At 43.4% G+C, this 22,865-nt stretch overlaps 1 protein-coding gene across 1 annotated transcript; it reads left to right on the top strand.

Annotated features, from left to right (window-relative positions):
- Positions 1-714: 714 nt before the first annotated feature.
- On the top strand, positions 715-1,542 carry LOC119651612 (mantle protein-like). Its single transcript, XM_038055266.1, has 2 exons — positions 715-900; positions 967-1,542. Exons 1-2 carry the CDS (start codon positions 889-891, stop codon positions 1,381-1,383), a joined length of 429 nt encoding a protein of 142 aa, XP_037911194.1. The 5' UTR covers positions 715-888; the 3' UTR covers positions 1,384-1,542.
- The last annotated feature ends 21,323 nt before the right edge of the window (positions 1,543-22,865 follow it).

The following is a 22,865-nucleotide window of genomic DNA, read 5'->3' as shown; positions in this document are numbered from 1 at the left end:
TTGTATTTCCTTGTTCCCCTATAATAGAAAAATAATTAGCAAATTAAGGAGAAAAATTAGAATTTTTATTTAATTATATTCAATTGTCAGTAAATGCGCAAGCCCATTTCGAGTGGGCATATGCAGACAATTCCTTTTCTTTCAAATCTAATATTGAGGGACAGATAAATCTAGGCTTTGGCAACATCTTTTATTTTTCAGTAGCTGTATAAAATCCACCTTCATAATATCATTTCAGTTATACAAAAGTTGTCAAAAGTTTGTTAAACAATACGTCTTTGAATCTTATGCAAAAAACCCATCGCTTTCAAAACTATATCGTATACTGTAACCATGAGAAAACCGGCATAAATCTTTGATGCTAAGTGACTGAACTTGGCGATGTAATGCGCTGGTATGCTGGTCACCTGGCTGGACCGTAGTGGGTTGCTTCGTGCCTTTCTTTTCGGCAATGCTTTCATTTCCCCATCTTTCACTTTGCTCTCATGTTGCCATGCCGCTCCGGTTTCTTTATTGCAGCTAGTCTAAAAGCAACCGTAATATTAACTCTTATTTGGCGTCATAGTGAATGAGTTTCGGACATTTCCTCCAGCTCTTTTTTTCTGTGAGATTGTCACGAGAGTGGTAGTGGCGTTGGGGATATGTTTTTTTTTTCTCTTCCGTTTCTTCTGATGGTTATGAACGTCGATTATGATTTTGATATAAATAAAGCCATCAGCTGAACAGAGAAGCATCGCAGTCTAGCTTCAATCGTTGTTTCGATTATATCAAAACATCGTTTCTCATCTTAGAGGAGTTCAAGTACTTCGACAAACGAACCAAAGCAAATCGTACTAAGTCGTTAGTTTCCTTTTAACAAATTTGCATTTTCAACTAAGCCTGAACAAAATGAATGCCATCGTAAGTACAAAACAGTCAACCAACAAACCTGCAATGTGGATATAACAAATATTCTTTTCTCAACAGAATGTTGCTCTCGTCGTTTTGTGCGCCGCCTACGTTTCTGCCGGAGATGTAGAGACCACACACTCAGAAGTTTCTAGACCAGTACCCATTCCAGTTTACGAAAAAATCGGAGTACCAATTCCACATCCAGTCCCAGTTCCAGTACCAAATTACGTGAAAATTGCAATTCCACACCCAGTTCCCGTTCACGTTAACGTCGAGCAACCCGTTCACATTCCAATCTACAAGGTCGTTCCAGAAGTCATCGAGAAGAAGATCCCTTACCACGTCGAAAAACCATACCCAGTTGAAGTTGAAAAACCATACCCAGTTGAAGTTGTGAAGAAGATTGAAATCCCAGTCCCAAAACCATACCCAGTCCCATACACCATCTACAAACATGTCTTGCAAAAGGAACACCACCACGGATGGCATTAGATTTTGTCCACTAGTTGAAGATCGACAAACCTCACCTGTTTGTTAAAAGGTTCTACAATCTTTTGTTGTTAAAACTCTTTGTTGCCTAATTTTAGGATTCTCTGTAGATAATTATGTTAAATTAAAAAATCACAATTGAAAAAATAACTGACTTCTCTATTCGCCAGTTTTTCTCCCATTTTATTTAGAGGAATTTAGATACTTTCATTTTAAATTCATTTGAATTAGAAAAAGCGGACCTCAATCATTACCAATCATTTCACTTGTTAATTTGCCCATCGGATCCGATGGTAGTCTTAGGAGATGATGAATGGTACTTAATATTAATTAGCAATTTTTTGTCGACAGTAAGCAGTCACGTAAACATCTACAGCACCGATTTATATAACGCTGGAAATAGTGGCTGATAGTCGTTATATCATTTACACACATAAGCTATTATGATATAACGGTTACTACACCGAATCTGGAAAAGACCATGATATGCATCAATTGTCGAATAATGTTGAATGTTAGATTTTTTGCTTTCATGTGTTTCAAATTGTGCGGGGTTCAGTTACATAAACTGATTTCGCTCCCAAACAAAAGAATAATTTAGTTTATTGCGGAAGGTGAATCGGTACCCACCCACTAACATGTCAATTTATTATACGCAATCAAATATTGCTTGCAAAATCGTAACTTCTTTGACGAGTGGTTTTCGGTATTTGCCAAAGCGTGGTTAAAGTCAATAATCAATTTAATGGTGTCTTTTAGATCTGGCCCTACAGAAGCCACGTTATCAGTCAACACGACTAAAGTTGACATTTTACACTATTAATTAGCAGATGAAATCTGAAATTGAAAACTGGCCGATCAATTGGTTGATGGATTAAAAGATGTCCCAACTCTACACTAGTTAGCTATGAATGCTGCTGGGAAAAGATCTCCATACATATAAACTAGAGAAAATGATCTCCCAGATCTCAGTGACATCTTTTTGTGTAGTAATCGGCGGTCAAAGGGTAGTATAGGTCCCAGGGCGAAAAGTGGATTGGTATCCATGATGGAGCATAAAACCTGGGAAACGTCTGCTGAACCAACACCAACAGCTCTACTACCCTATCTCCACTTCCACGTGGTGATCGCTGGAAGTTCTTTCTTCATGAAAAACTGCAGGCGGAGAAGGATGAAGCCGAGTCTCTCGCGTCTAAAAACGGGACAAAATGTACCAACTGGTCCTCACAACTTGTTACAAAGCCACGAAAGGAGCCTAGGCCAGGATGGATTTCAAAACGACGAACCCGGCAACGACAACGGATTAACGATTTGCGCATTTTCTCATGGAACGTGCGCTCCCTGTACAGACCGAATGCTGCTGAGCAGCTAGTCGATACCCTATCCCAATATAAGGCTGATGTAATAGCTTTGCAAGAGATGCGATGGACAGGGACCGGTCTCCCGGAGAAAAGTCGCTACACCATATATTATAATGGCCATCCAGTAAACCATGTGCTCGGAGCAGGTTTCTTAGTCAGCCAAAAAATGAAACCTGATGTTATAGGCTTTGACAATATAAGCGAAAGGCTATGCACTCTGCGTTTGCGAGGCAAGTTTACAGAGAGTTTACAGAGCAGACTGCAGAGTCGGAGAAGGATACCTTCTACGAGGCAATTGAACGGACCCTCAAAGCTTGTCCCAAGTATGATATCACAATCATACTTGGAGATTTCAACAGTCAAGTAGGGACGGAGCTCGTATTCAGGCGATAGGTCGGCTTCCATAGCTTACATAGGGATACCAATGATAACGGACTGCGGATTATTCAGTTAGCAGTATCGCACGAAATGGTTGTTAGAAGTACCCGTTTTGCGCGGAAAGCGGTCCACGGACATATGTGGGCCTCTCCAGACGGGACCACTTTCAACCAAATTGACCACGTGTTGATCGAACGGCACCACTTCACAGCCTTGATGAATGTCAGAATATATAGGGGGGCCAATATAGACTCGGATCACTATCTCGTTGGCATGGTGCTCCGAGCTCGAATAACAACACCACCCAGAATCCCTTCTGACAATCAGGTGAGAGTTAACAATGAAATCATCCCCAACACAGTCCTCCGCGACACCTATAAGAGGGAAATGGATGCCGCAATAACCATAGTCAACAGAGATCCTGGATATGAAGTATCAACAAATGATCTTCACAATCACCTGAAGAACGGTATCATTGATACGGCCATAAAGATACTTGGCCCCAGCCGCAAAAAGAGCCGGAACGCTGGTTTGACGATGAATGTAAGCTAGCAACGAAACGGAAGAATGCCGCATACCGAATAAGGTTGCATTCTCAAAGAACGCAGGCACGCCCGGAGGCTTATCACGAACTCCGTCGAGCGGGGAAGCGACTTCACAGACGGAAAAGGAAGCCTGGGAGAACCAACAAGTCTGTGAACTAGAAAAGTATAGGGAGCAACCGCACCAGGCCCGGAAGTTTTACCAACAAGTCAGCAGGATGAATTCTCATACACCACTCGGGAAGTACAGGGGACAACTGCACCTGGTGCCCAGTTTTTGCAAATAAGTAGGATGAAACCTTTTACACATCGATGCTCATCCTGCCGAGACGAAGAGGGAAATCTAATTTCTGGCCATATGAGAACTTTGAAGCGATTGGCTAGATACTTTGATGAACTGCTCAACAAACAAAACACGACAAGTGCTGACACCACTAACCATGACAGACAAATGCTGTCACCATCAACCATGCAAGAAGCAGTCTGTGCAATTCATAAGCAGAAGATTACAGTCGAACTGGTTAAATATGGAGGCGACCAACAACATCAAGTGGTTCATCATCTGATGTTTATGGAGTGGGGCAGCGAATTAATGCCTGACGGCTGGCAACGAAGCATTATCTGTCCCTTACATGGAAAGGGGGATATAAAGCAGTGCAGAAATTATAGAGGTACGGCGTTGTTGAGTATCATCTATAAAATATTCCCCTTTATCAGTTAAACTATCTTTTCATTGGCTTCAAGGCCGTCTATGATAGCATAGTCACGATGAAACCGTACACGGCTATGAGAGAATTCGGTATCCCGACGAAATTGATAAGACTATCTAAACTGAGCCTAACCAATTTGGGAAGCCAGATAAAAGTAACAGGATCACTCTCGAGGCCACTCAACATCGACAATCTTCTAAGACATACATCCTCTTTAACGTTGCCTTGGGAAAACCGGTCTTGGGAAGCCCAAGATATATAATCCGGTTGAATAAGTTTTACTGAGCGGGCCACGTAATCCGTATAGGTAAGGATAACTCTACCCGGAAAGGTTATAAGGGCAACATACTTGGTAGAGAAATAAGACGTGATGCGTAGCGATGGTGGTGGATATCGAATTAGTGGTCCTCGGCGTAAAACCAGGATGTCTGGAGTTCCTTACTAAAGCGTCTCTAAAGGTTCTTGCGCCGTTGATAATGATGACTTGCCCTTACGAAAAGCTTGTTTTCAGCTTCTTATAACAACATTAGTTGCTGCCATTGATACCTAAATTATTAGTGCCTGTTCTTCTCAATCACTCATATTCGTACTCCTGGAGCATGCGATTCTAGGTCGGGAAATCGTTGCATTTTGTCCTAGAAAAGTCCAGTTCTATTTCTTAGGGAGATCCTTGGCCCAGAACAGAGCTACGTCCGATGTCGTGTTTATGGCACTGGTAAAACCTAGGCAACTACTTCTCGATTTGTAAGTTAGCTTAATGATTTGTAAGGAGCTCGAAAGCGCAATGAAAACAGCAATCATGTTTCAAAGAGGTGGTAGTGGGGTTTCCCGTGCTACATTTTGATGAATTTTATATGCAAGCGTTACCTGTGGAAACCTTGGGTAGGATGATGCCAATCTTCCGGAGGGAGGATCATGGAAGTATATTTAGCTGTGAAAGCGGTGGCGCTTAGGTGTCATGAGTAAACAGTGAAGTAGATATGATATTTGGCGCAGCTGATGATGCAAATGTGAAAATTTAATTATATGTATTAATTGAATTAAATATGATGATGAAAAGGCCGTAAATTTAATTTAAATTGGTCACAGTGAGTCGATAATAATGATAATGAAAACCGTATGAATATATTTGAGTGAATAAGTATAATAATATATACGAGGAGAGACTTTTCAGAGCACTAATCGTGATCTTCTGAAAACAACATTCCAGTTGTTTACATAATGTGTAAACTCAGCGGACCAAGGTATGTATGATATGCTAGAACTGTATGTACGGGGTAGTATGTTAAATGGATACAGGAAATAACAAATGGGGTTTTCGATCGTACTATATTTTGCAAATGAGCAGATTTATTCCATGGAGCAGCAAAATTGAACCGGCACCTCCCGCGATGCCTGCCAGGTAGTGCTAAATCGGTAGCAATGAGTGTAAGACGCTACATTCTTGTCTAACAGTCAAGGGTCAGCAACTCTTCCTGAATTTGAATTAAATAAAACCTACCATGCAAATAGATACTGGATTAATCTCTTGGATCCTTCAATGGATGACCTTTGTTCAGATCTCGAGCATTAAACACCCTCCACCAACAAGTTGTGCGTACGTAACTTAATATTAAAGATCCGGGAACTGAAATACAATCTTTAAAAATCCTTGGTAGTCCTACTTCCTATGAGAAAGGGAAAGCTTGGTGTGCATTCATTGTGGATGAAGCCTTCAAGCCAACTAACTAACTAAGGATGCCTTCTACAATCGTCATATGGCTTACTATCTCACAACGATAGTGCAAAATAGTTTGGCTGATTTATTTTTAACACAGGAAGGTCCAAAGAAGGGCGATGAGCTGGTGATAATGCTATTCTATGTACTTGGCCCTTGAGCACACAGTCTGGAAAATCCCGCTTGATATTAAAGGTATACTGCACCTTAAGTTCAGGCAAATGGTAGCGCACGCCAATGGCATTGTCCTTCATTTCATACTATAGACGGACATGGAAAATAAGAGAAAATCCGCAGGAAGCAGAAACAACCGCACTTCCCGACGAGAACACTACGAGTACCAAACGGATCGCGGACAGCCCATTGCAGAGCGAACTTGAAAAAAACGAAAGGAGGAAGGGACATCTGAAGGAGACATCAGTCAGGTACTCTCCAGGGCTCAAAATAAGAAGGCGAAGAGGAATAAGAGACAACAACACGTCGCGCCATCCGAAAACCTCTTGCAAGATTAGACCCGAAGATAACGGAGCAGAAGTGTCTTCCATTCGTAAAACGAAGGGTGGTGGAGTACGAGTCGAACTAGACCCGAAGAGGCTTAATGCTTTGGAGGACGCTATCTTAGGCACAGATGGGCGGATCCTGGTCGGGGGTGACTTCAATGCTAGGGCACTTGAATGGAGCATGCCTCACACAGACTCCAGAGGGAAACGAATTCTGGAAATGGCGGCGAGAACAGGACAGGTAGTTCTAAACACCGGATCCACTCCAACGTTCCGGAGCCCGGGTTGCGAGGGAAGCATACCAGACGTAACCTTCGCGTCGGAATCACTGGTGTCGCTGGTGGACGGATGGCGAGCTCTGGAAGACTTCTCGGCAAGGGACAACCAATACATTGCTTTCGAAGTGATGGATACAAACTCTCAGTGTGCGCAACCCCCGCGATCTTTCTGTGCATGGGACGTCGCGAAAGTGAACACCGGGAAGTTTGTCGAAACTCTGGGAACAGGTGGGGCCACGCTGGATGGTACTCCTGGGGGCGGTGGCGCCGCAGCTGACACTGTCGTAAATTCAATTGAATGGGGACCCGTGAGGCTTGGTTAGAAGCTGGTAGCCCTGTTCACTTATGGCCGAGCAGATGGACCGCATTGTAAGGGCACCCCGTATGGGATGATGACGTCGACGCGGAGAGCGCAGAGGACTGTCCACTTTTCTCTATGAAAGTGTTGGAATACGCAGTCCTCTCTATGAGAAGCAAGTAGGCGCCAGGACCCGATGGTGTTCCAGCAGAGGCATACAAACTGGTATTCCAACACCGGCCAGACCTACTGCTCGGCGCATTCAACGCTTGCCTGAAAGAGGGCACTTTCCCTGCTCGTTGGAAGGTGGCAAGGCTTGCGCTGATCCATAAAGGGAAAGGCGACCCCGAGTTGCCGTCTTCATACTGCCCAATATGTATGCTTGAGACTGCTGGAAAAGTGCTCAAAAAGCTCAGAAGTAGACTCGCTGAAGCGATACGCGCTGTTAGAGATTTATCTCCCCCGAAGAGCGGAGGCACATAGCCGCCGAACTCGAAGGGTGGTGCTCCTCGTAACGCTTGACGTCAGAAACCCCTTTAATTCCGTAAGATGGAAAGACATTCCAGGCCCACTAGACAATACTTTCAACGTGCTGAACTATCTCTTACGGATATTGAGGGACTATCTGAGGAACCGCTCCCTGCTCTATGAAACACTAGAGGGTCAAAGGAGGATGGACGTCACGTCGGGGGTAGCACAGCTATCCATCCTAGGGCTGGACCTCTGGAACGCTACCTATGATAGTCTACTTAAACTCGACATGCCAGAATAGTCGCACCTGGTCGGGGTATGCAGATGATGTTACAGCGCTTGTTGCTGGACGCACTGCCGAACAGGCGCAAAGCAGACTCGTGATGGTGATCGCGGGAGTGATCCCCGTTGCCCTTCTTGCTAAGGAGCGTCAAGCCATATACAAGCGCAATGGAGATGAGCCAAGGGAGGTGGTTGCTCGTGAAGAACAGCGACGCACTCTAGATGAATGGCAGCTCTCGTGGGAAAATGAAACTAGAGGTCGATGGACTGCGCGGCTCATCGGCAACTTAGGTACGTGGCTGAATCGGAAGCATGGTGAGACTGACTATTTCCGCACACAATTTTTAAGTGGGCATGGAAGTTTTCAGTCTTACCTGCACAAGATTGGAAAGGCGCGATCTTCGATCGGATGGCAGGGGGTTCCTTGAGCTGACAGTTTCCTTCCTCCTCTCCCCTCCCGTTGGTGAAAGAAATTCCCTGATTTGAAGGCTCCGCAAGGCGAGAGAGTTCGGGGACTAGCCCGAAGTAACAAACGGTTCCAGGCTAGCTCTCTGACGATGGGGAGGTGTTCAGTTGGTAGTACGACGACGTACCGAAACGGGGGTCCAACACTGTGTGTGTAAATGCATTCACCTACCCTAATAAAAAAAAATATCCTTCTTTGGTGCAAAAGAAAGATTCGTGAAGCTTCACGATGCAGGGGTGGAGAGCGGATTAAAGGTTAGTAAATAGAAATGAAATCAGGCCCAAACTAGAAAACAGATGTCATCTAGACAAACTATCATAATTGATGAATGCAAACTGGATAATCGCACTGGTGGCAGAGGGATTTGTTGTCGGGGCTGGATGTCGGACACCAGTCGACTTAGCTGTGAATGAGTGCCGAAGCCTAATCCGGATAAAAATATCGGGCGAGCGCAATGCTGACCACATTGCCTCCGATAGTGTACAGTTACGGTTTTGAATAAGGTGCTCTGATCCAATATAGATTGTTGCGCCAACGATTATAATAATGGTTACGAAATTTGGACTTTGACTCAGGCTACTGTAAAATTGTTAAAAGCAATGGCTTAGAACATTTCGAGAGGATAACAGATACAGTACACAGCTGTAACCACGTTCAACGGAAAGTGTAGGAAACTATGGGGGAACTCAGACGTATGAGTTATGAGTAACTTGCGGAGGCGGTCATTGAGCCGAGGTAATATTTTTGAGAAGCCAAAATCCGTAGCGGGCTGCAGCGCTACGAACAAGAGCAAGGACGGATAAATAACGTCCTTCCTTGCTAGCTGTTTGTATTGTTAGCCAATTGTATATCCAGCTACTCCAAAGATCTGGGACTGGAATTTACCCCCTGGGTGTTCGTCAACCAACTACCTCACACCTAAACTCAACTTCTGAGATCACCAGAAATTATTTTATAGTTTTGATCTTCAGCATCCAACAACAAGCTGCTTAGTAATTTCTTGTGCTATTGTTACAGATGTATGTAGATATGAATAACGCGAATTCTTGTCATAACAAAACCAGGATCTAGGGAAGTCATAGTTTTTTAAATGGCCTGCCTTCCCCATAGCACTGTAGCGCCGTTGCCCTGTGTAGCCGTGATCCAAATGTAATTAAAGTCTCCTGCTCTCTTTTGGGAAATGCAGTAATAATCGAAAAGTTTTCAGGATTTGTTTCAAATAATCACAATCAAATTAGTTGGAATAGAATTAATCAGTTTATAAAACAAGAGTAATCTGTTCAAATCGTAATTTTAACTATTGCTTGAAATTTACTTTCTCCTAGTCCATCATTAGTCGGTAGGCAGTGGTAATAGCCAAAACTATTATATATAAATTACATAAAGCATTGGACCTATGCAGATAGTCATAAACCGTCCTAAAAGACGATGCTTGCACACCTGCTAAATGAAATTGCTTTAGATGCCGTAAAACGGCTGCCAATTAAACTACCAATGTAATGTATTGGTAGCCTACATTTTTTACAACTAGGGTACAAATAGATTCCGAACCCTAACTAATATAAACATTTTAACTGGGACGACACAGTATCAACTACCAATGGAATTTAATTTTATAGCATACAGTGTTAAGAACTTGTTAATTATTTTATTACTATTTATTGCAAGTCAAGTTACACATGATGGAAAGATGCCGATAAGCACTCATAAATTCTGACATTTCCACCTGAGGGAGCATGATTATTAGCCTCGGTTTGTCGTAATCTGAACACCGAATTTAAGATCTTTTGTGAATATCAAATTTACGATGGTTCATTTGATGAAATCTATAAAAAGGAAGACCTAGACATTAAAGTATCCGTATTTTTTATGTTGAAGTTATATTATTCGTTATGTTTTCCATGAGCTTGAATTATCATTGTCAATTAATAATACATGCACTTTTAGTTATTTATATGTCTATGTATTCCCTTTCATTAACAGAATAGTATAAAAGCATCCAAATCAAGGAAAGTGGCACTCTGTTCATATTTCTAAAAATTGTCAAAAGCAGAAAGGGATTTCAAAGTTAACTCATCAAGGTTACTCCCAGTACTTTAGAGTGTAATTCGCTTTGCAATATAGACATCCCAGTTTTTTAATTGGAAATGAGCAAGAATAAAAGGATCCAGGTAAAGAAGAAAGCTCAGCCGAGCAAACAGCGGAGCTGATCAGGGCTACAAGGCAATTTAGGTATTTAGGGAAATCCCTAGGAAGCAAGTTTTAGCTAGTGAACCCTTCTACACACGGCCAACTTTCTGTACCGCAAAAGTCTACACTAAAGCGAGAGGCAACAATACGAAGAACATCCACCGCCAGCGTCAATTCGCGAATGAAATAGCAAGAAAAGAGTTGGCAGTACGTGTACTAATGAAGAGGTGTTCAAATTTGTCATGCTACGAAAAAAAGCCCTTACTAAAATTGTTAGTATCTATCTAGAAACCAAACCTTTGCCTTCTAATTTTATAAACAAAACAGAAATTCAAGAAATCGTTGGACAAAATTTAAATGATCCGTCCGTTATGACAAGCCTTAAAGAGAAGGCTATAAAACGTTATTGAGGAATACGAAGGCATTAGGACCTTTATTTCCATTGAGGACTAAGCCTCGTATCAAAGTCACCGCATCAAGCGCCCCACTAACATTTTAGTCTCAGGTGATAGTCAATCGATCATCCTGAGTGGCCTGAGTCGAGTCCTTGCAAGCCAGGCTTTTTCTGCCTTTGGGGTTTCCATCCTGCGTTGGCATCCTTATGCCATTATATTGGAGGCTGTCTTCTCTTATTTTAAGTTTTGGGGATTAGATTAGAGGAAGGGAGTGGAAGTTCTCAAATCAAGGATTTTAAGTCGAGTTCATAGGATTTTAATTTAGTAGACAAGAGAATCCAAGCACAACAGGAGGGAAACATATGAAAAAAATCGGAAATAAATATAGGGAAGAATAAAGAAGAACAAGTCGGGAAACCGGAAGCTGGACGCTTCAGGTACGAAAGGTTTTGTGTATTTCTTAGTCCGTAGCACGTAATATATCCATATACATTCATAGTCTTCAATTTTCAAAGAAAGAAGAAATTTGAGGTATTATAACTTTGTTAGTAATAGTGCGATTTCCACCAAACTTGGTAAGATCATGCTCCATATTATAGCCTACATCACTGCAAAATTTCATGGCACTAGGATGAACTTAAGGGGGGTTTCTAACCAATTACAAAAAATTATAGTAATATACTATTATTAACTTTATTTAAACAGATATCGGCATGGAAGGTATTTCGGAGCCCAGGCACCATATAGTGGCAGCCTCCTGATTTTTTTCAGATTTTTGGGTTTGGTAGTTTCTGAGAATGGCCCTCTTAAAGAAGTGATCACTTTCAACTCCCCGCGCTCCCCACCCTTCCAAAGAATGTCAAAACTAAGATCAGCTTTGAAAAGTACTAATCGAGACCTTTAATTTGATACCCCACATGACTATATTTGATGAAAAAAAAATGTACACCCCCCTTTTGCATGTATGGGGACCCCCCCTTAAATTCCACGTAAGAGGCTGTAACTCACTGTATGCGTGAGCGTTCACAGTTCCCACCTTTCTACCAAATTTGGTGTCAATCGCTGTAAGCGTTTCCGAGAAAAATGCGTGTGACGGACAAACAGACAGACAGACAGACAGACGGACAGGCAGACAGACAGACAGACGGTAAACCGATTTTAATAAGGTTTTGTGTTTACACAAAACCTTAAAAAAGAGGAAGAAAGCAAAGATAAATTCTAATTAAAAACCAACCAAATTAGAACTTCCATTTCGATTTCAGTGTTATATATGCAATTACGGTTGTAAAACAAGGACGCATCGGGTTGGAAAAGAATTGAATCATATCGTGGGAAAACTCATTCCCTGGTTCCTAGAATAGTTTCCGGGAAATATTTTTTTGGGGAGATGGGTTGTTTATGGACCTGGAATTCAATCAAATGTTACAGATGTGCAGCAATATTACGATTTACTAGCTGTGGCAGATTATACAATAACTATCCTTGTGATGATTGATACTATTACAAACCAAGAACTTGGTTTCCCGCTACTATGCTTGATGGTTGCGAGTATGTCGCGAGTATTAAGCTCGGTATTGGGTCAGCTACCGACACTGCTTTCTATCAAATTCAAACAAGGTTGTATTTGCTGTTGTCAGACCACTGAATACCACTGAATACTTTCGAACGGACTTTTCAGCGAATTGGTGATGACATTGCGTTGTTTTCAATCTGGCCGCTACCGCAAAGGATCGTTTCACTTTATGTATAATAAAACTTAGTGGATTATTTTATACCTTTAAAGACAAGGTGGACTGGATTCATTCAAACCACTACTTTGGTTTTGTACGATGCCAGCTCTTTCACGAAGTGGCAGCAGGTAGTGTAACGATGCCAACTCAACTTTCCTCAACAACATGATATGTATTGTCAAATATTTACTTCATTTCGGAAAAGTACTGAAAAGTATATATTTAACTAAAAAGTACTGAAAAATAAGAAAAAGCATTGAAGTACTGATGAACTTCAAAAGCTTCTTAATTTGGTACTAAAACGTCAACACTGGTTGAATTATATTATCCACCAGAAAATTACTCTTAACTGCTGAGAAAAATAAATAAGCGAAGCGGCACAAGCCAAGAAAACAGTGACACTGACATCCCATGGAGGACATTGCTAAACTGAGTGTTTTCTACATTTAAGGCTCTAGAGGATCTCTTCCTAAAATGGCAATCCAACCTATTTCCTAATAATCAATATATATAGTTAAATGTGATGATTGATTCTCTGAAAGCAAGTATTTCAAAAACTCACTAGAAAGCGGGTATAATAGCAACTGCACCGAATATAATACTATCTGAAATGACTGCAACACCGACACTGTCCTATGATATTGAGGAAAACGTCAGCGGTGGCAACAGTTAAAAACATTTGACAATAGGCGGATATTGATAGTTTTCGTTTATATCAAATGTAGATCCCTAACTAAAGTATTGGGCCATGTCTTTGAAGCCTCCAGTTAAAATTCAAATACTTTATTTTGGGAGATAGGACGACTTCAACTCAAGACATACCTCCCTGGGGCGAAACGACAGTTAATCAGAATGAGGAAACCTTGCCTAAATATATCCACGACCCTTACACACCAACCTGCCTTGAGATTACCTTGCGGAATTTAGCCATAAAACCTGCAAGTTAATTCTTCATTGACTACTTCCTGCTATTTGGTAAACCAGGCAAAACTTTCTGATGAAATTATGCAAGACGCTATGCCGCCATGTATGTCCAACCAATTGAAATTATTATGTCCTTCTTGCCAGCTACAAAAGTATGTAATAACAATAATAAGACCTTTCATTAAGCAATAATGGGGGAATTCATCCGGAAGTCACATAAATAGGTTAACGAAAAAGTAAATCTCGCAACTTGGTTCTCACATGGAATCGAACCAATAGTCACAAATTTCATTTTCCCAAAACAACCCAGCTTCTAAGGCCTTGAACTCGAGAATCTTTTTGAATTTATAACAACTTGCAGCTCTTAGCTCTTAATCTGAATGGTAGGAAGGCAGTTGGGCTTAACAAGATTCCTAACTTCGTCATGAGGAACCATCCCACAGCTTCAATCTAGTTTCTCCTTGCAGCTTTTAATAACTGCCTAAACAATGAGTATTCCCCTTCTACCTGCAAAGTAGCCAAAATAATTGCCATTAGGAAAAAGTTGTCTTTCATGGAGCAGAAAAATTTACGCCTATTTTTCTTCTATCAAACTTAGGAAATTTTTTAAGATTCTATGGACTCTAAAAATATTATTTCTAACCATCACCTTGGATTCCTAATTAAACATGGAAACCGCACGCTATCTCAACGACATTTTGAAAATCCGACTTAACGACAACTATAAAGAAAAGTTTGAACGTCCGATAAGTTCATTTGTAAGCATGGAAAATGAAATTTCCAATCTACTACAGTAACCTCGGAAGCATCGCAAGGATCCTGTTATTCGCCGTCTCCATTCCACCAAGGTAGTTCAAACCATCGAAAAATATTTGGTAAATCACTGTAAAATTTCCGCTAGAGTATTAAAATTCATCATCATCAACGTCGCAACAACCGATATCCGGTCTAGGCCTGCTTTGATAAGGAACTGCGGACATCCCGGTTTTCCGCCGAGATCCACCAATTCGATATCCTTAAAAGCTGTCTGGCGTCCTGGTCTACGCCATCGTTTCATCTCAGGCAGGGTCTGCTCGTCTTCTTTTTGTACCACAGATATTACCCTTATCGACTTTTCGGGCAAAAACGAAAGTCGGCAATTTTCTAGAAACTTTGGTGGTCAAAGGGTAGTATAGGTCCTAGGGCGAAACGTGGATTGGTACCCACGATGGAGCATAAAACCTGGGAAATGCCTGCTGAACCAACACCAACAGCTCTACTACCAAACCCTATCTCCACCTCCACGTGGTGACCGCTGGGAGCTCTTTCTTAACGAAAAGCTGCAGACGGAGGAGGATGAAGTCGAGTCTCCCACGCCAAAAAACGGGACAAATTGTACCAACTGGTCCTCCAGGTTGGGAGTTGGGTAGGGCTGACAGCTCTACACGGAAAACAACTTGTTACGAAGCCACAACAGGAGCCTCGGATAGGACGGATTTTAAAACGACGGACCCGGCAACGAACACGGAATCACGATTTGCGCATTTTCTCATGGAACGTGCGCTCCCTGTACAGAGATGAAGCTGACGAGCACCTAGCCGATACCCTGTCCCCAATATAGGGCTGATATAACAGCGTTGCAAGAGATGCGATGGACAGGGACCGGTTTCCTGGAGAAGGGCCACTACACCATATATTATAGCGGTCATCCAGTAAATTATGTGCTCGGAGTAGGTTTCTTAGTCAGCCAAAAAATGAAACCTGCTGTTATCGGCTTTGAAAACATAAGCGAACGGCTATGCACTCTGCGCTTGCGAGGCAAGTTTAGAAATATAAGGCTCATAAACGTCCACGCCCCTACAGAGGAGACTGCAGAGTCGGAGAAGGATACCTTCTACGAGGCAGTAGAACGAACCCTCGAAGCCTGTCCCAGATATGATATGAAAATCATACTTGGGGATTTTAACAGCCAAGTAGGGAAGGAGCCCGTATTCAGGCGATACGTTGGCTCCCATAGTTTACACGAAAAAACAAATGATAACGGACTGCGGACTATTCAATTAGCAGGGTCACACGAAATGGTTGTTGGAAGTACCTGGTTTGCGCGGAAAGCGGTCCACAAACACACGTGGGCCTCTCCAGACGGGACCACTTTCAACCAAATTGACCACGAGTTGATCGAACGCCGCCACCTCTCAGACTTGATGAATGTCAGAACATATAAGGGGCCAATATAGACTCGGATCACTATCTCGTTGGCATGGTGTTCCGAGCTCGAATAACAATACCACCTAGGATCCCCTCTGACAATCAGGTGAGAGTGAACACTGAAGCCATCCATAACACAACCCTCCGCGGCACCTATAAGAGGGAAATGGATGCCGCAAGAACCGCAGTCAAAAGAGGACCTGGAGATGAAGCATCAACTAATGATCTTCACAATCACCTGAAGAACGTTATCATGGATACGGCCACAAACATACTTGGCCCCAGCCGCAAAAGGAGTCGGAACGGCTGCTTTGACGATGAATGTAAGCTAGCTACGGAACGGAAGAATGCCGCATACCGAGTAATGTTGCATTCTCAAAGAACGCGGGCACGCGCAGCGACTTATCACGAACTCCGTCTAGTGGAGAAAGGAAAAAGGAAGCCTGGGAGAACCAACAAGTCTATGAACTAGAAAAGTACAGGGAGCAACCGCACCAGCCGCGGGAGTTTTACCAACAAGTCAGCAGGATGAAGCCTTATACACCTCGATGCTCATCCTGCCGAGACAAAGAGGGAAATCTGATTTCCGACAGAATGGGCATATTAGAGCGATGGGTTGAGTACTTTGATGAGCTACTGAACAACCAGAACATCGGCGAGTTGGAGATCCCGCCAACTGGAGACGGCGGACAAATACTGCCATCACCAAGTTTAGGAGAAACAGTCCGTACAATTCATCGGCTAAAAAATCATAAGTCGCCAGGAGCCAATGGAATTACAGCCGAATTGGTTAAATATGGAGGCGACCAGTTACACCAAGTGGTTCATCAACTTGTGCTCAAGGTATGGGACAGCGAATCAATCCCTGACGAGTGACAACGAGGCATTATCTGTCTCATACATAAAAAGGGAGATATCACACAGTGCAGCAATTATAGAGGTATTACGTTGCTAAGTACCATCTATAAGATATTCTCCACTGTCTTGCTAGGCCGGATAGCCCCATATGCCCAGAACATCATTGGCCCATACTGAAGAGGCTTCACTCCAGGCAAATCAGCAACAGATCAGATTTTCTCTCTGCGGCAAGCGATGGAAAAACTGTTGGAATATGGACATCAGTTGCACCATCTGTTCATCGACTTTAAAGCCGCCTATGATAGCATAGCCAGGGTAAAACTGTAGACGGCCATGAGAGAAGTCGGTATCCCTACGAAATTAATAAGACTGACTAGGCCGACCCTGACCAATGTGCGAGGCCAGATAAAAGCAGCAGGATCACGCTCAACACCATTCGACATCAACAACGGTCTACGACAAGGGGATGCGCTATCATGCGTCCTCTTCAACCTGGCCCTCGCGAAAGTGATCCGTGATGCCGAGGTAAATGCAAGAGATACAATCCTCTTCAAGTCCACCCAACTACTGGCCTCATGGGAAGAACGACCCGAGATGTACAAACTGCCTTCATCCAGATCGAGCAGGCGGCGCGAGATCTTGGGCTGCACATCAATGAAGGCAAGACAAAATATATGGTGGCAACGTCAGCACCGAAGACGAATCAACCAACAACATCAAACCGCACTGGTCAAACACAAACACGAAGAAGAATAAGGATAGGAGAATACAACTTTGAGACCGTTGACAATTTCTCCTATCTAGGGTCGAAAATCACAACCGATAACAACTACGATGATGAAAACCGCGCCCGGTTGTTGTCAGCCAACAGAGCCTATTTCAGTTTATAAAGACTGTTCCGCTCGAAACGTCACCATAGGGTAAAAGCTCTTACTGTACAAGACTATGATCTTGCCAGTCCTCATGTATTCCTCGAAAACTTGGGTTCTTAGCAAGAATAATTGCGAACTCTTAGCCGCGTTCGAGAGAAGAATCCTCCGAAGAATTTTTGGCCCCCTACATGAGGATCGACGATTCCGTAGCCTACACAATGACGAAATCTATGAGCGATACCATGACCGTCCGGTTGTGGATAAAATCCGGCTCAATAGGTTACGGTGGGCGGGTGACTTAATCCGTATGGATGAGGATGATCCCACCCGGAAAGTCTATAAGGCAAAAGAGAAAAAGAAGACGAGGCAGACCCTGCCTAAAATGGAGCGATGGCATGGATCAGGACGCCAGGCAGCTTTTAGGGATATCGAATTGGTGGACCTCGGCTCAAAACCGGGATGTCTGGAGTTCCTTATTAAAGCAGGCCTAGACCGGATACCGGTTGTTGCGCCGTTGATGATGATGATGATATTACCCTTGTAGGCTTTTCGGGCAAAAACGAAAGTCTGCAATTTTCTAGAAACTTTTCCACTAGATCTATCTACTAGTAAGCTAAAAGCTTCAAGCTTAAGTTTGGGAATGCCACAATGAGCAGATGAAAGTAGACTAAATATTTAGGAGTTAAACTAAATCAATTCTTCAATTACAGACACCGCAGTGAGCTGGCTAACAGTAAGGCACACGGTGCATAAAATAGTGTTATATTCTCTCAAAGTACAACCCCACATGCAATCGGATATTTTCATTAATTTCCTTCCAGTGCCATCTGTCTCCTGGAAGAAAGGCTTCAGGCTGCCCAAAAGAAACCGTCTTGGGGTTGCCATGGACGTTCGAACTGAACCGGTGCTCCCCACACTCGAGGACCTTAAAGGGACCTTTATATGGTCGCTGCTGAGGCGTCCGACTAGCAACAGTCCTCGCCAGAACTTGGGGGTAGACTTCAAGCCCCTTAGGGGTGTGGGTCGCTGGCTGCACGTGACAAGATGGTGGAGATGGCTTCAATTTGGGAACAGCCTCCCGTAGCAGGTGTAAGAATCTGGTCTCTCCCGGCTAGTCTCTCTTGTCGAGGACCAGATCAGCAGCGCTGACAGTACACAATTCGTGGGACGGTTGTGCAGAGGTGAAGCAGAACGAAAGGCAGGACGGTTCGTCGAATTTCTAGTACCACATTGGACTACGGATGTTACGTGGTTATCCGCTGGAGTTTGATTCCCAGAAGCTATCCAAACTCTGAGAAGAGAGTGGATTGGAATTGCATTTTCAGGTCTGTGATGATTACGGCGGGAATATCAAAGCGCGGAATCCACCCTCGGTCTTCACAGGTTTTTCCTCAAGCCTTCGTGTAAACCGATCAATGATCGTGAGGCAATACTTGTAACCGTACGTGCCTTGCAAGGGCCCTTCAATATCAAGGTGTATGGTGCGGAAACATTTTGTTGACTTAGGGAATACATTTACTTCCTTCCTAGCATTCCTAGTGACCTTACACTTGCAATGCACCTTCTGGCCCAGGCATCATGTCTTTGTTCATGAACATGCTATGAAATATTTGCTGGAGGCTAGCCGGTTCGTTGTCCGAATGCCTGGGTGCGCAAGCTCGTGCGCCAAGGGAAACACTTCCCTAGAGAAATGGGTTTGGATCGTTTTTCGGAAATCTCAGAGCAGATAGAGGAAGGTGAACCGAAGATGGGGAATTCCTTTAATTTGTGTTTGGAGTCCGACTGCAGGCTCTGAAGAACTACATCATCCTTCTAGTCCACAGCCATTGCCGCAAAATTTACTGCGGCTAGGGGCGCTTTTGCTTTAAGGTAAAAGTTAGAGGTTTATGATCCATGGACACCTTCAAAGAAAAAACCGGCGCTGCAATTCCGTTGAGCGGGATTCAATTGTTTTAAGAAGAAATCCAACATTCAGGATGCACCTTCGAGAAGATTGAAGAGTCGGTAGTGCTGATGTGATGCTGGACATCATGCTTAACTTAAATTCGGTAGCAATATTGCGATATTTTTGGAGGAGTGCGCTAATGCGTGGGTCGGTAACGTCCATAAAAATGATGAAAAGAGTGTTGTTTGCGCAGGTTGAAATTTTCCCTGATGACCTAAGACGAGTTGTGGAGTCTATCAGAGACCTATGCTACATATCCACCAGCAGCTGATAGTAACACAGAAAGTCTGCGCCTAAAATTAGGAGACTGATGTCAACTAAAATACAGCGTCACGAAAAAGTTCTGCGGAAGTCAGATAGATAGATAGATAGATAGATGTTGTGTGTGTGTGTATGGTGGGGGAGAAGCTACAGCTTCTGAGCACTCAGGCCGTGTTGGACCACTGTACTCGCCTCCCCCGTCTAACGGAATATTCCGGATTCGTTAACGTATCGCAGGATTTCCGTTAGTGGATGTAAAGCTACCCGTCGCAATTGGAGAATATCGGCACCAAAGATCTGATGGCTGATGCGTCCATAGGCGGGGCATTCACATAGGAAATGCTCCGTGGATTCCGCTTCTTCATTACAGGAGGGACACGTATCATCTTCGGTAATTGCTATTCTGAACATATGCCCAGCTAGTGAATTATGGCCTGTCAGAATGCCCACAATACACCTGCAAGTCCCCCTGCTTTTCGACAGGATAAACTTTGCGGTACGCGTGTTCGGTTCTGGCAGGAAAAGTTTGGTGTGTCGAGCAGCATTTAGGCTCTACCACCTGTCATTATGGGAAACTTGTTCCCAGTTTTTGAAAACAGATTTAGCCAATTCTACTGATACTCCAATTGCTGGCTCCGGACCCCTCTTTCGCTAAAGCGTCCGAGATTTCATTTCCCTCTATGCCACAGTGACCAGGTACCCAGAGTAGTTCCACCGTATTGAATCTAGACATAGAGTTCAAACGGTTTCTGCATTCCTGAACGATTTTTGAGGTGATCAAAGGACTGCTCAATGCCCTCAGTGCAGCTTGACTGTCACTGCAGATTGCGATGCGCCTGCCCTTCAACCGCTCGTCAATCAGCCAGTTTGCCACCCTTAGGATCGCATAAACTTCGGCTTGAAAAACCGTTGCATATTGTCCCAAAGGAAAAGCCCACTTCTCGTTTTTATTCGAGAGGTAGACTCCGGCTCCAGAACCCTCTTCTGTTTTTGAGCCATCGGTGTAGAAGACTTCCGTATATCCCGCCATGCATTCCTCTGGGTCTTCCCAGTCCTCTCTACGCTTCAGGGTTACTTCATATCTTCTACCAAACAGATGTATGGGGCACGAGAATCGGAAGGCATTGTAAGAACTGGATTCAGTCCTCCCAGTAACTCTTCCAATGCTCTGTGCCCCCCACATCATGCACATGGCACGAGTGATACCCAGACAAACAGTTCTTTGCAGTGCGGCTAGTTTACGGTGAAAACATTTCTCTCTCACCTTAACCCACCACACTACGGATGCATAATCGAACATCGGCCTAATGATGACAACGTATATCCACATTACCAGATGAGGCCTGAGTCCCCATGTCGAGGCAAAGGTCCGTCTGCACAGCCCATAAGCTGTGAGAGCTTGTTTCATCTTTACCTCTACATGTTTGTTCCAAAGAAGTTTCTTATCTAGAGTGATGTAGATGTTAGTTATGATGGGCGTCGACCTTGCTGCTGCTAATTTCGACTGCTGACGGAAAAGTTTTTTGAGTCTGGAGGGGGAGGACTGAGACTTTCGCACCCATGTCTATCAGATAATTGGGCCTACCATGGGGGTCGTACGGTATAAGGCGCGTGTGGCTGCGCTTCAGGTAGAAGTCGCTGCGTTCCCTAGCGAACTCTGTTTTTTCGATTCGCGAGAAAAGTGCATAGGTTTGTACATTTAGTTCCCTGATATGCAAATCTACGATAAAACCAGCACACGCCAGAGTTTGATGTGGCTACCCGAACGGCTATTTCGGCGTGGTCACATTGACTGTTAGCGCGATCATTTGCCTTCATTGGAGAACCGCCGTCGAAAAAGCTTGTATGACCTGCGTGCCTTCCGGCAGTCGCCAAAGCCACAAGGACTTCATTAGCTCGAATCGAAGCTTGTCCCAACCGAGCTGCTTCATCTCCTGAAGTAGGTGACCGGAGGTGTGTCCGTCAAGCGTCAGATCTGTCACCAAGTAATTCAACTTGGCTACCCTACTTACTGATAGCCAACTGAGGAGCTGATCTTTCAGCCGGGCGTACGGGCCCTCGCTCGCAAAACAATGGCACCCGTACGGCCATGTCAGTGACTGAGGGACTTGCCTCTATTCTATCGGCTAGACATGCTGAGCGGAAGCGAACAACCCACAAAGATTAACAACGCGCAACGGTTCTACGCCGTTTTGTGCGGCATTCTTTTCTAAATGTTTACATTTTTTTTTCTCGAGTTAACAACAAATTTAAATTGAATTTCATCAACAAAAAAAAACTGGCTGGTTCATTCGCTTAACGATCATGAAAAAAAAATACTCCAAATTATTCATTCTTCGGCTTTAGGAGCCTTGTGTGGATGGTTTGTTTAATTAACCCGTTCTCTCGGGGACCTTGATGTGCCAGCTTTGCCAACGATCCTCGGATCTTCAGAGGTTATTAGACGACCGATGGGGTGATAAGCACCGAAAGAGCTTCGTGTCGAATGCTGATGCTGCAGTTTCAAAAGCACTAAATATTGGTTCTGGATAGGCTTGAGGTGCATTGACTGTTGTAGTCGTTTCTTGAGATGTTGGTTTGCATATGTTCAATTACCGAAAAGTGAATCTGTAAGATCAGCTACAGTGGTGGTTGTTGTCGAAGTAGTTGTGGTAGCAGCGGTAGTTGCAGAAGAGTGAAGTCCTACCATTGGTTGAGACGTTGTTTGAGTCCAAATGCCCAATGCCCCTGTAGGAGCTTCAGTTGGAGTTATTTAAAGCCAAATATCATTGTTCCAGAAAACGTAGATATTCTCGTTTGTAATGATTTTATTGGACCGGAAAGTTTACTCATCATTAATTGGATTAATCTTAAAGGTACTTCCAACGACGAACCAACACATGCGCAGTACGCTGTTCTTAGAACTCTTAGACAAATATAGAAGAGTATTGTTTTTAATTGATTTTTTTTTTAATTTCGGGGTCACCAATGTTATGTTCTCTTAACGTACAAACTCACACACAACCACCGTCAAGCGTAAATTTCAGGTCTACTTTTGTGAATTAATTGCAAAGCAACCATTGAGGAAGAAATTTAATGATTTTTTTCAGTTAATTTGTACACATTTCGACTTTTTAAAAA

This window comes from Hermetia illucens, chromosome 3, assembly GCF_905115235.1.
Source record: "Hermetia illucens chromosome 3, iHerIll2.2.curated.20191125, whole genome shotgun sequence".
In the NCBI taxonomy this organism is placed as follows: Eukaryota; Metazoa; Arthropoda; class Insecta; order Diptera; family Stratiomyidae; genus Hermetia; species Hermetia illucens.
The sequence above is the reverse complement of the archived record's forward strand: the minus strand, read 5'-3'. Positions and strand labels throughout refer to the sequence as shown.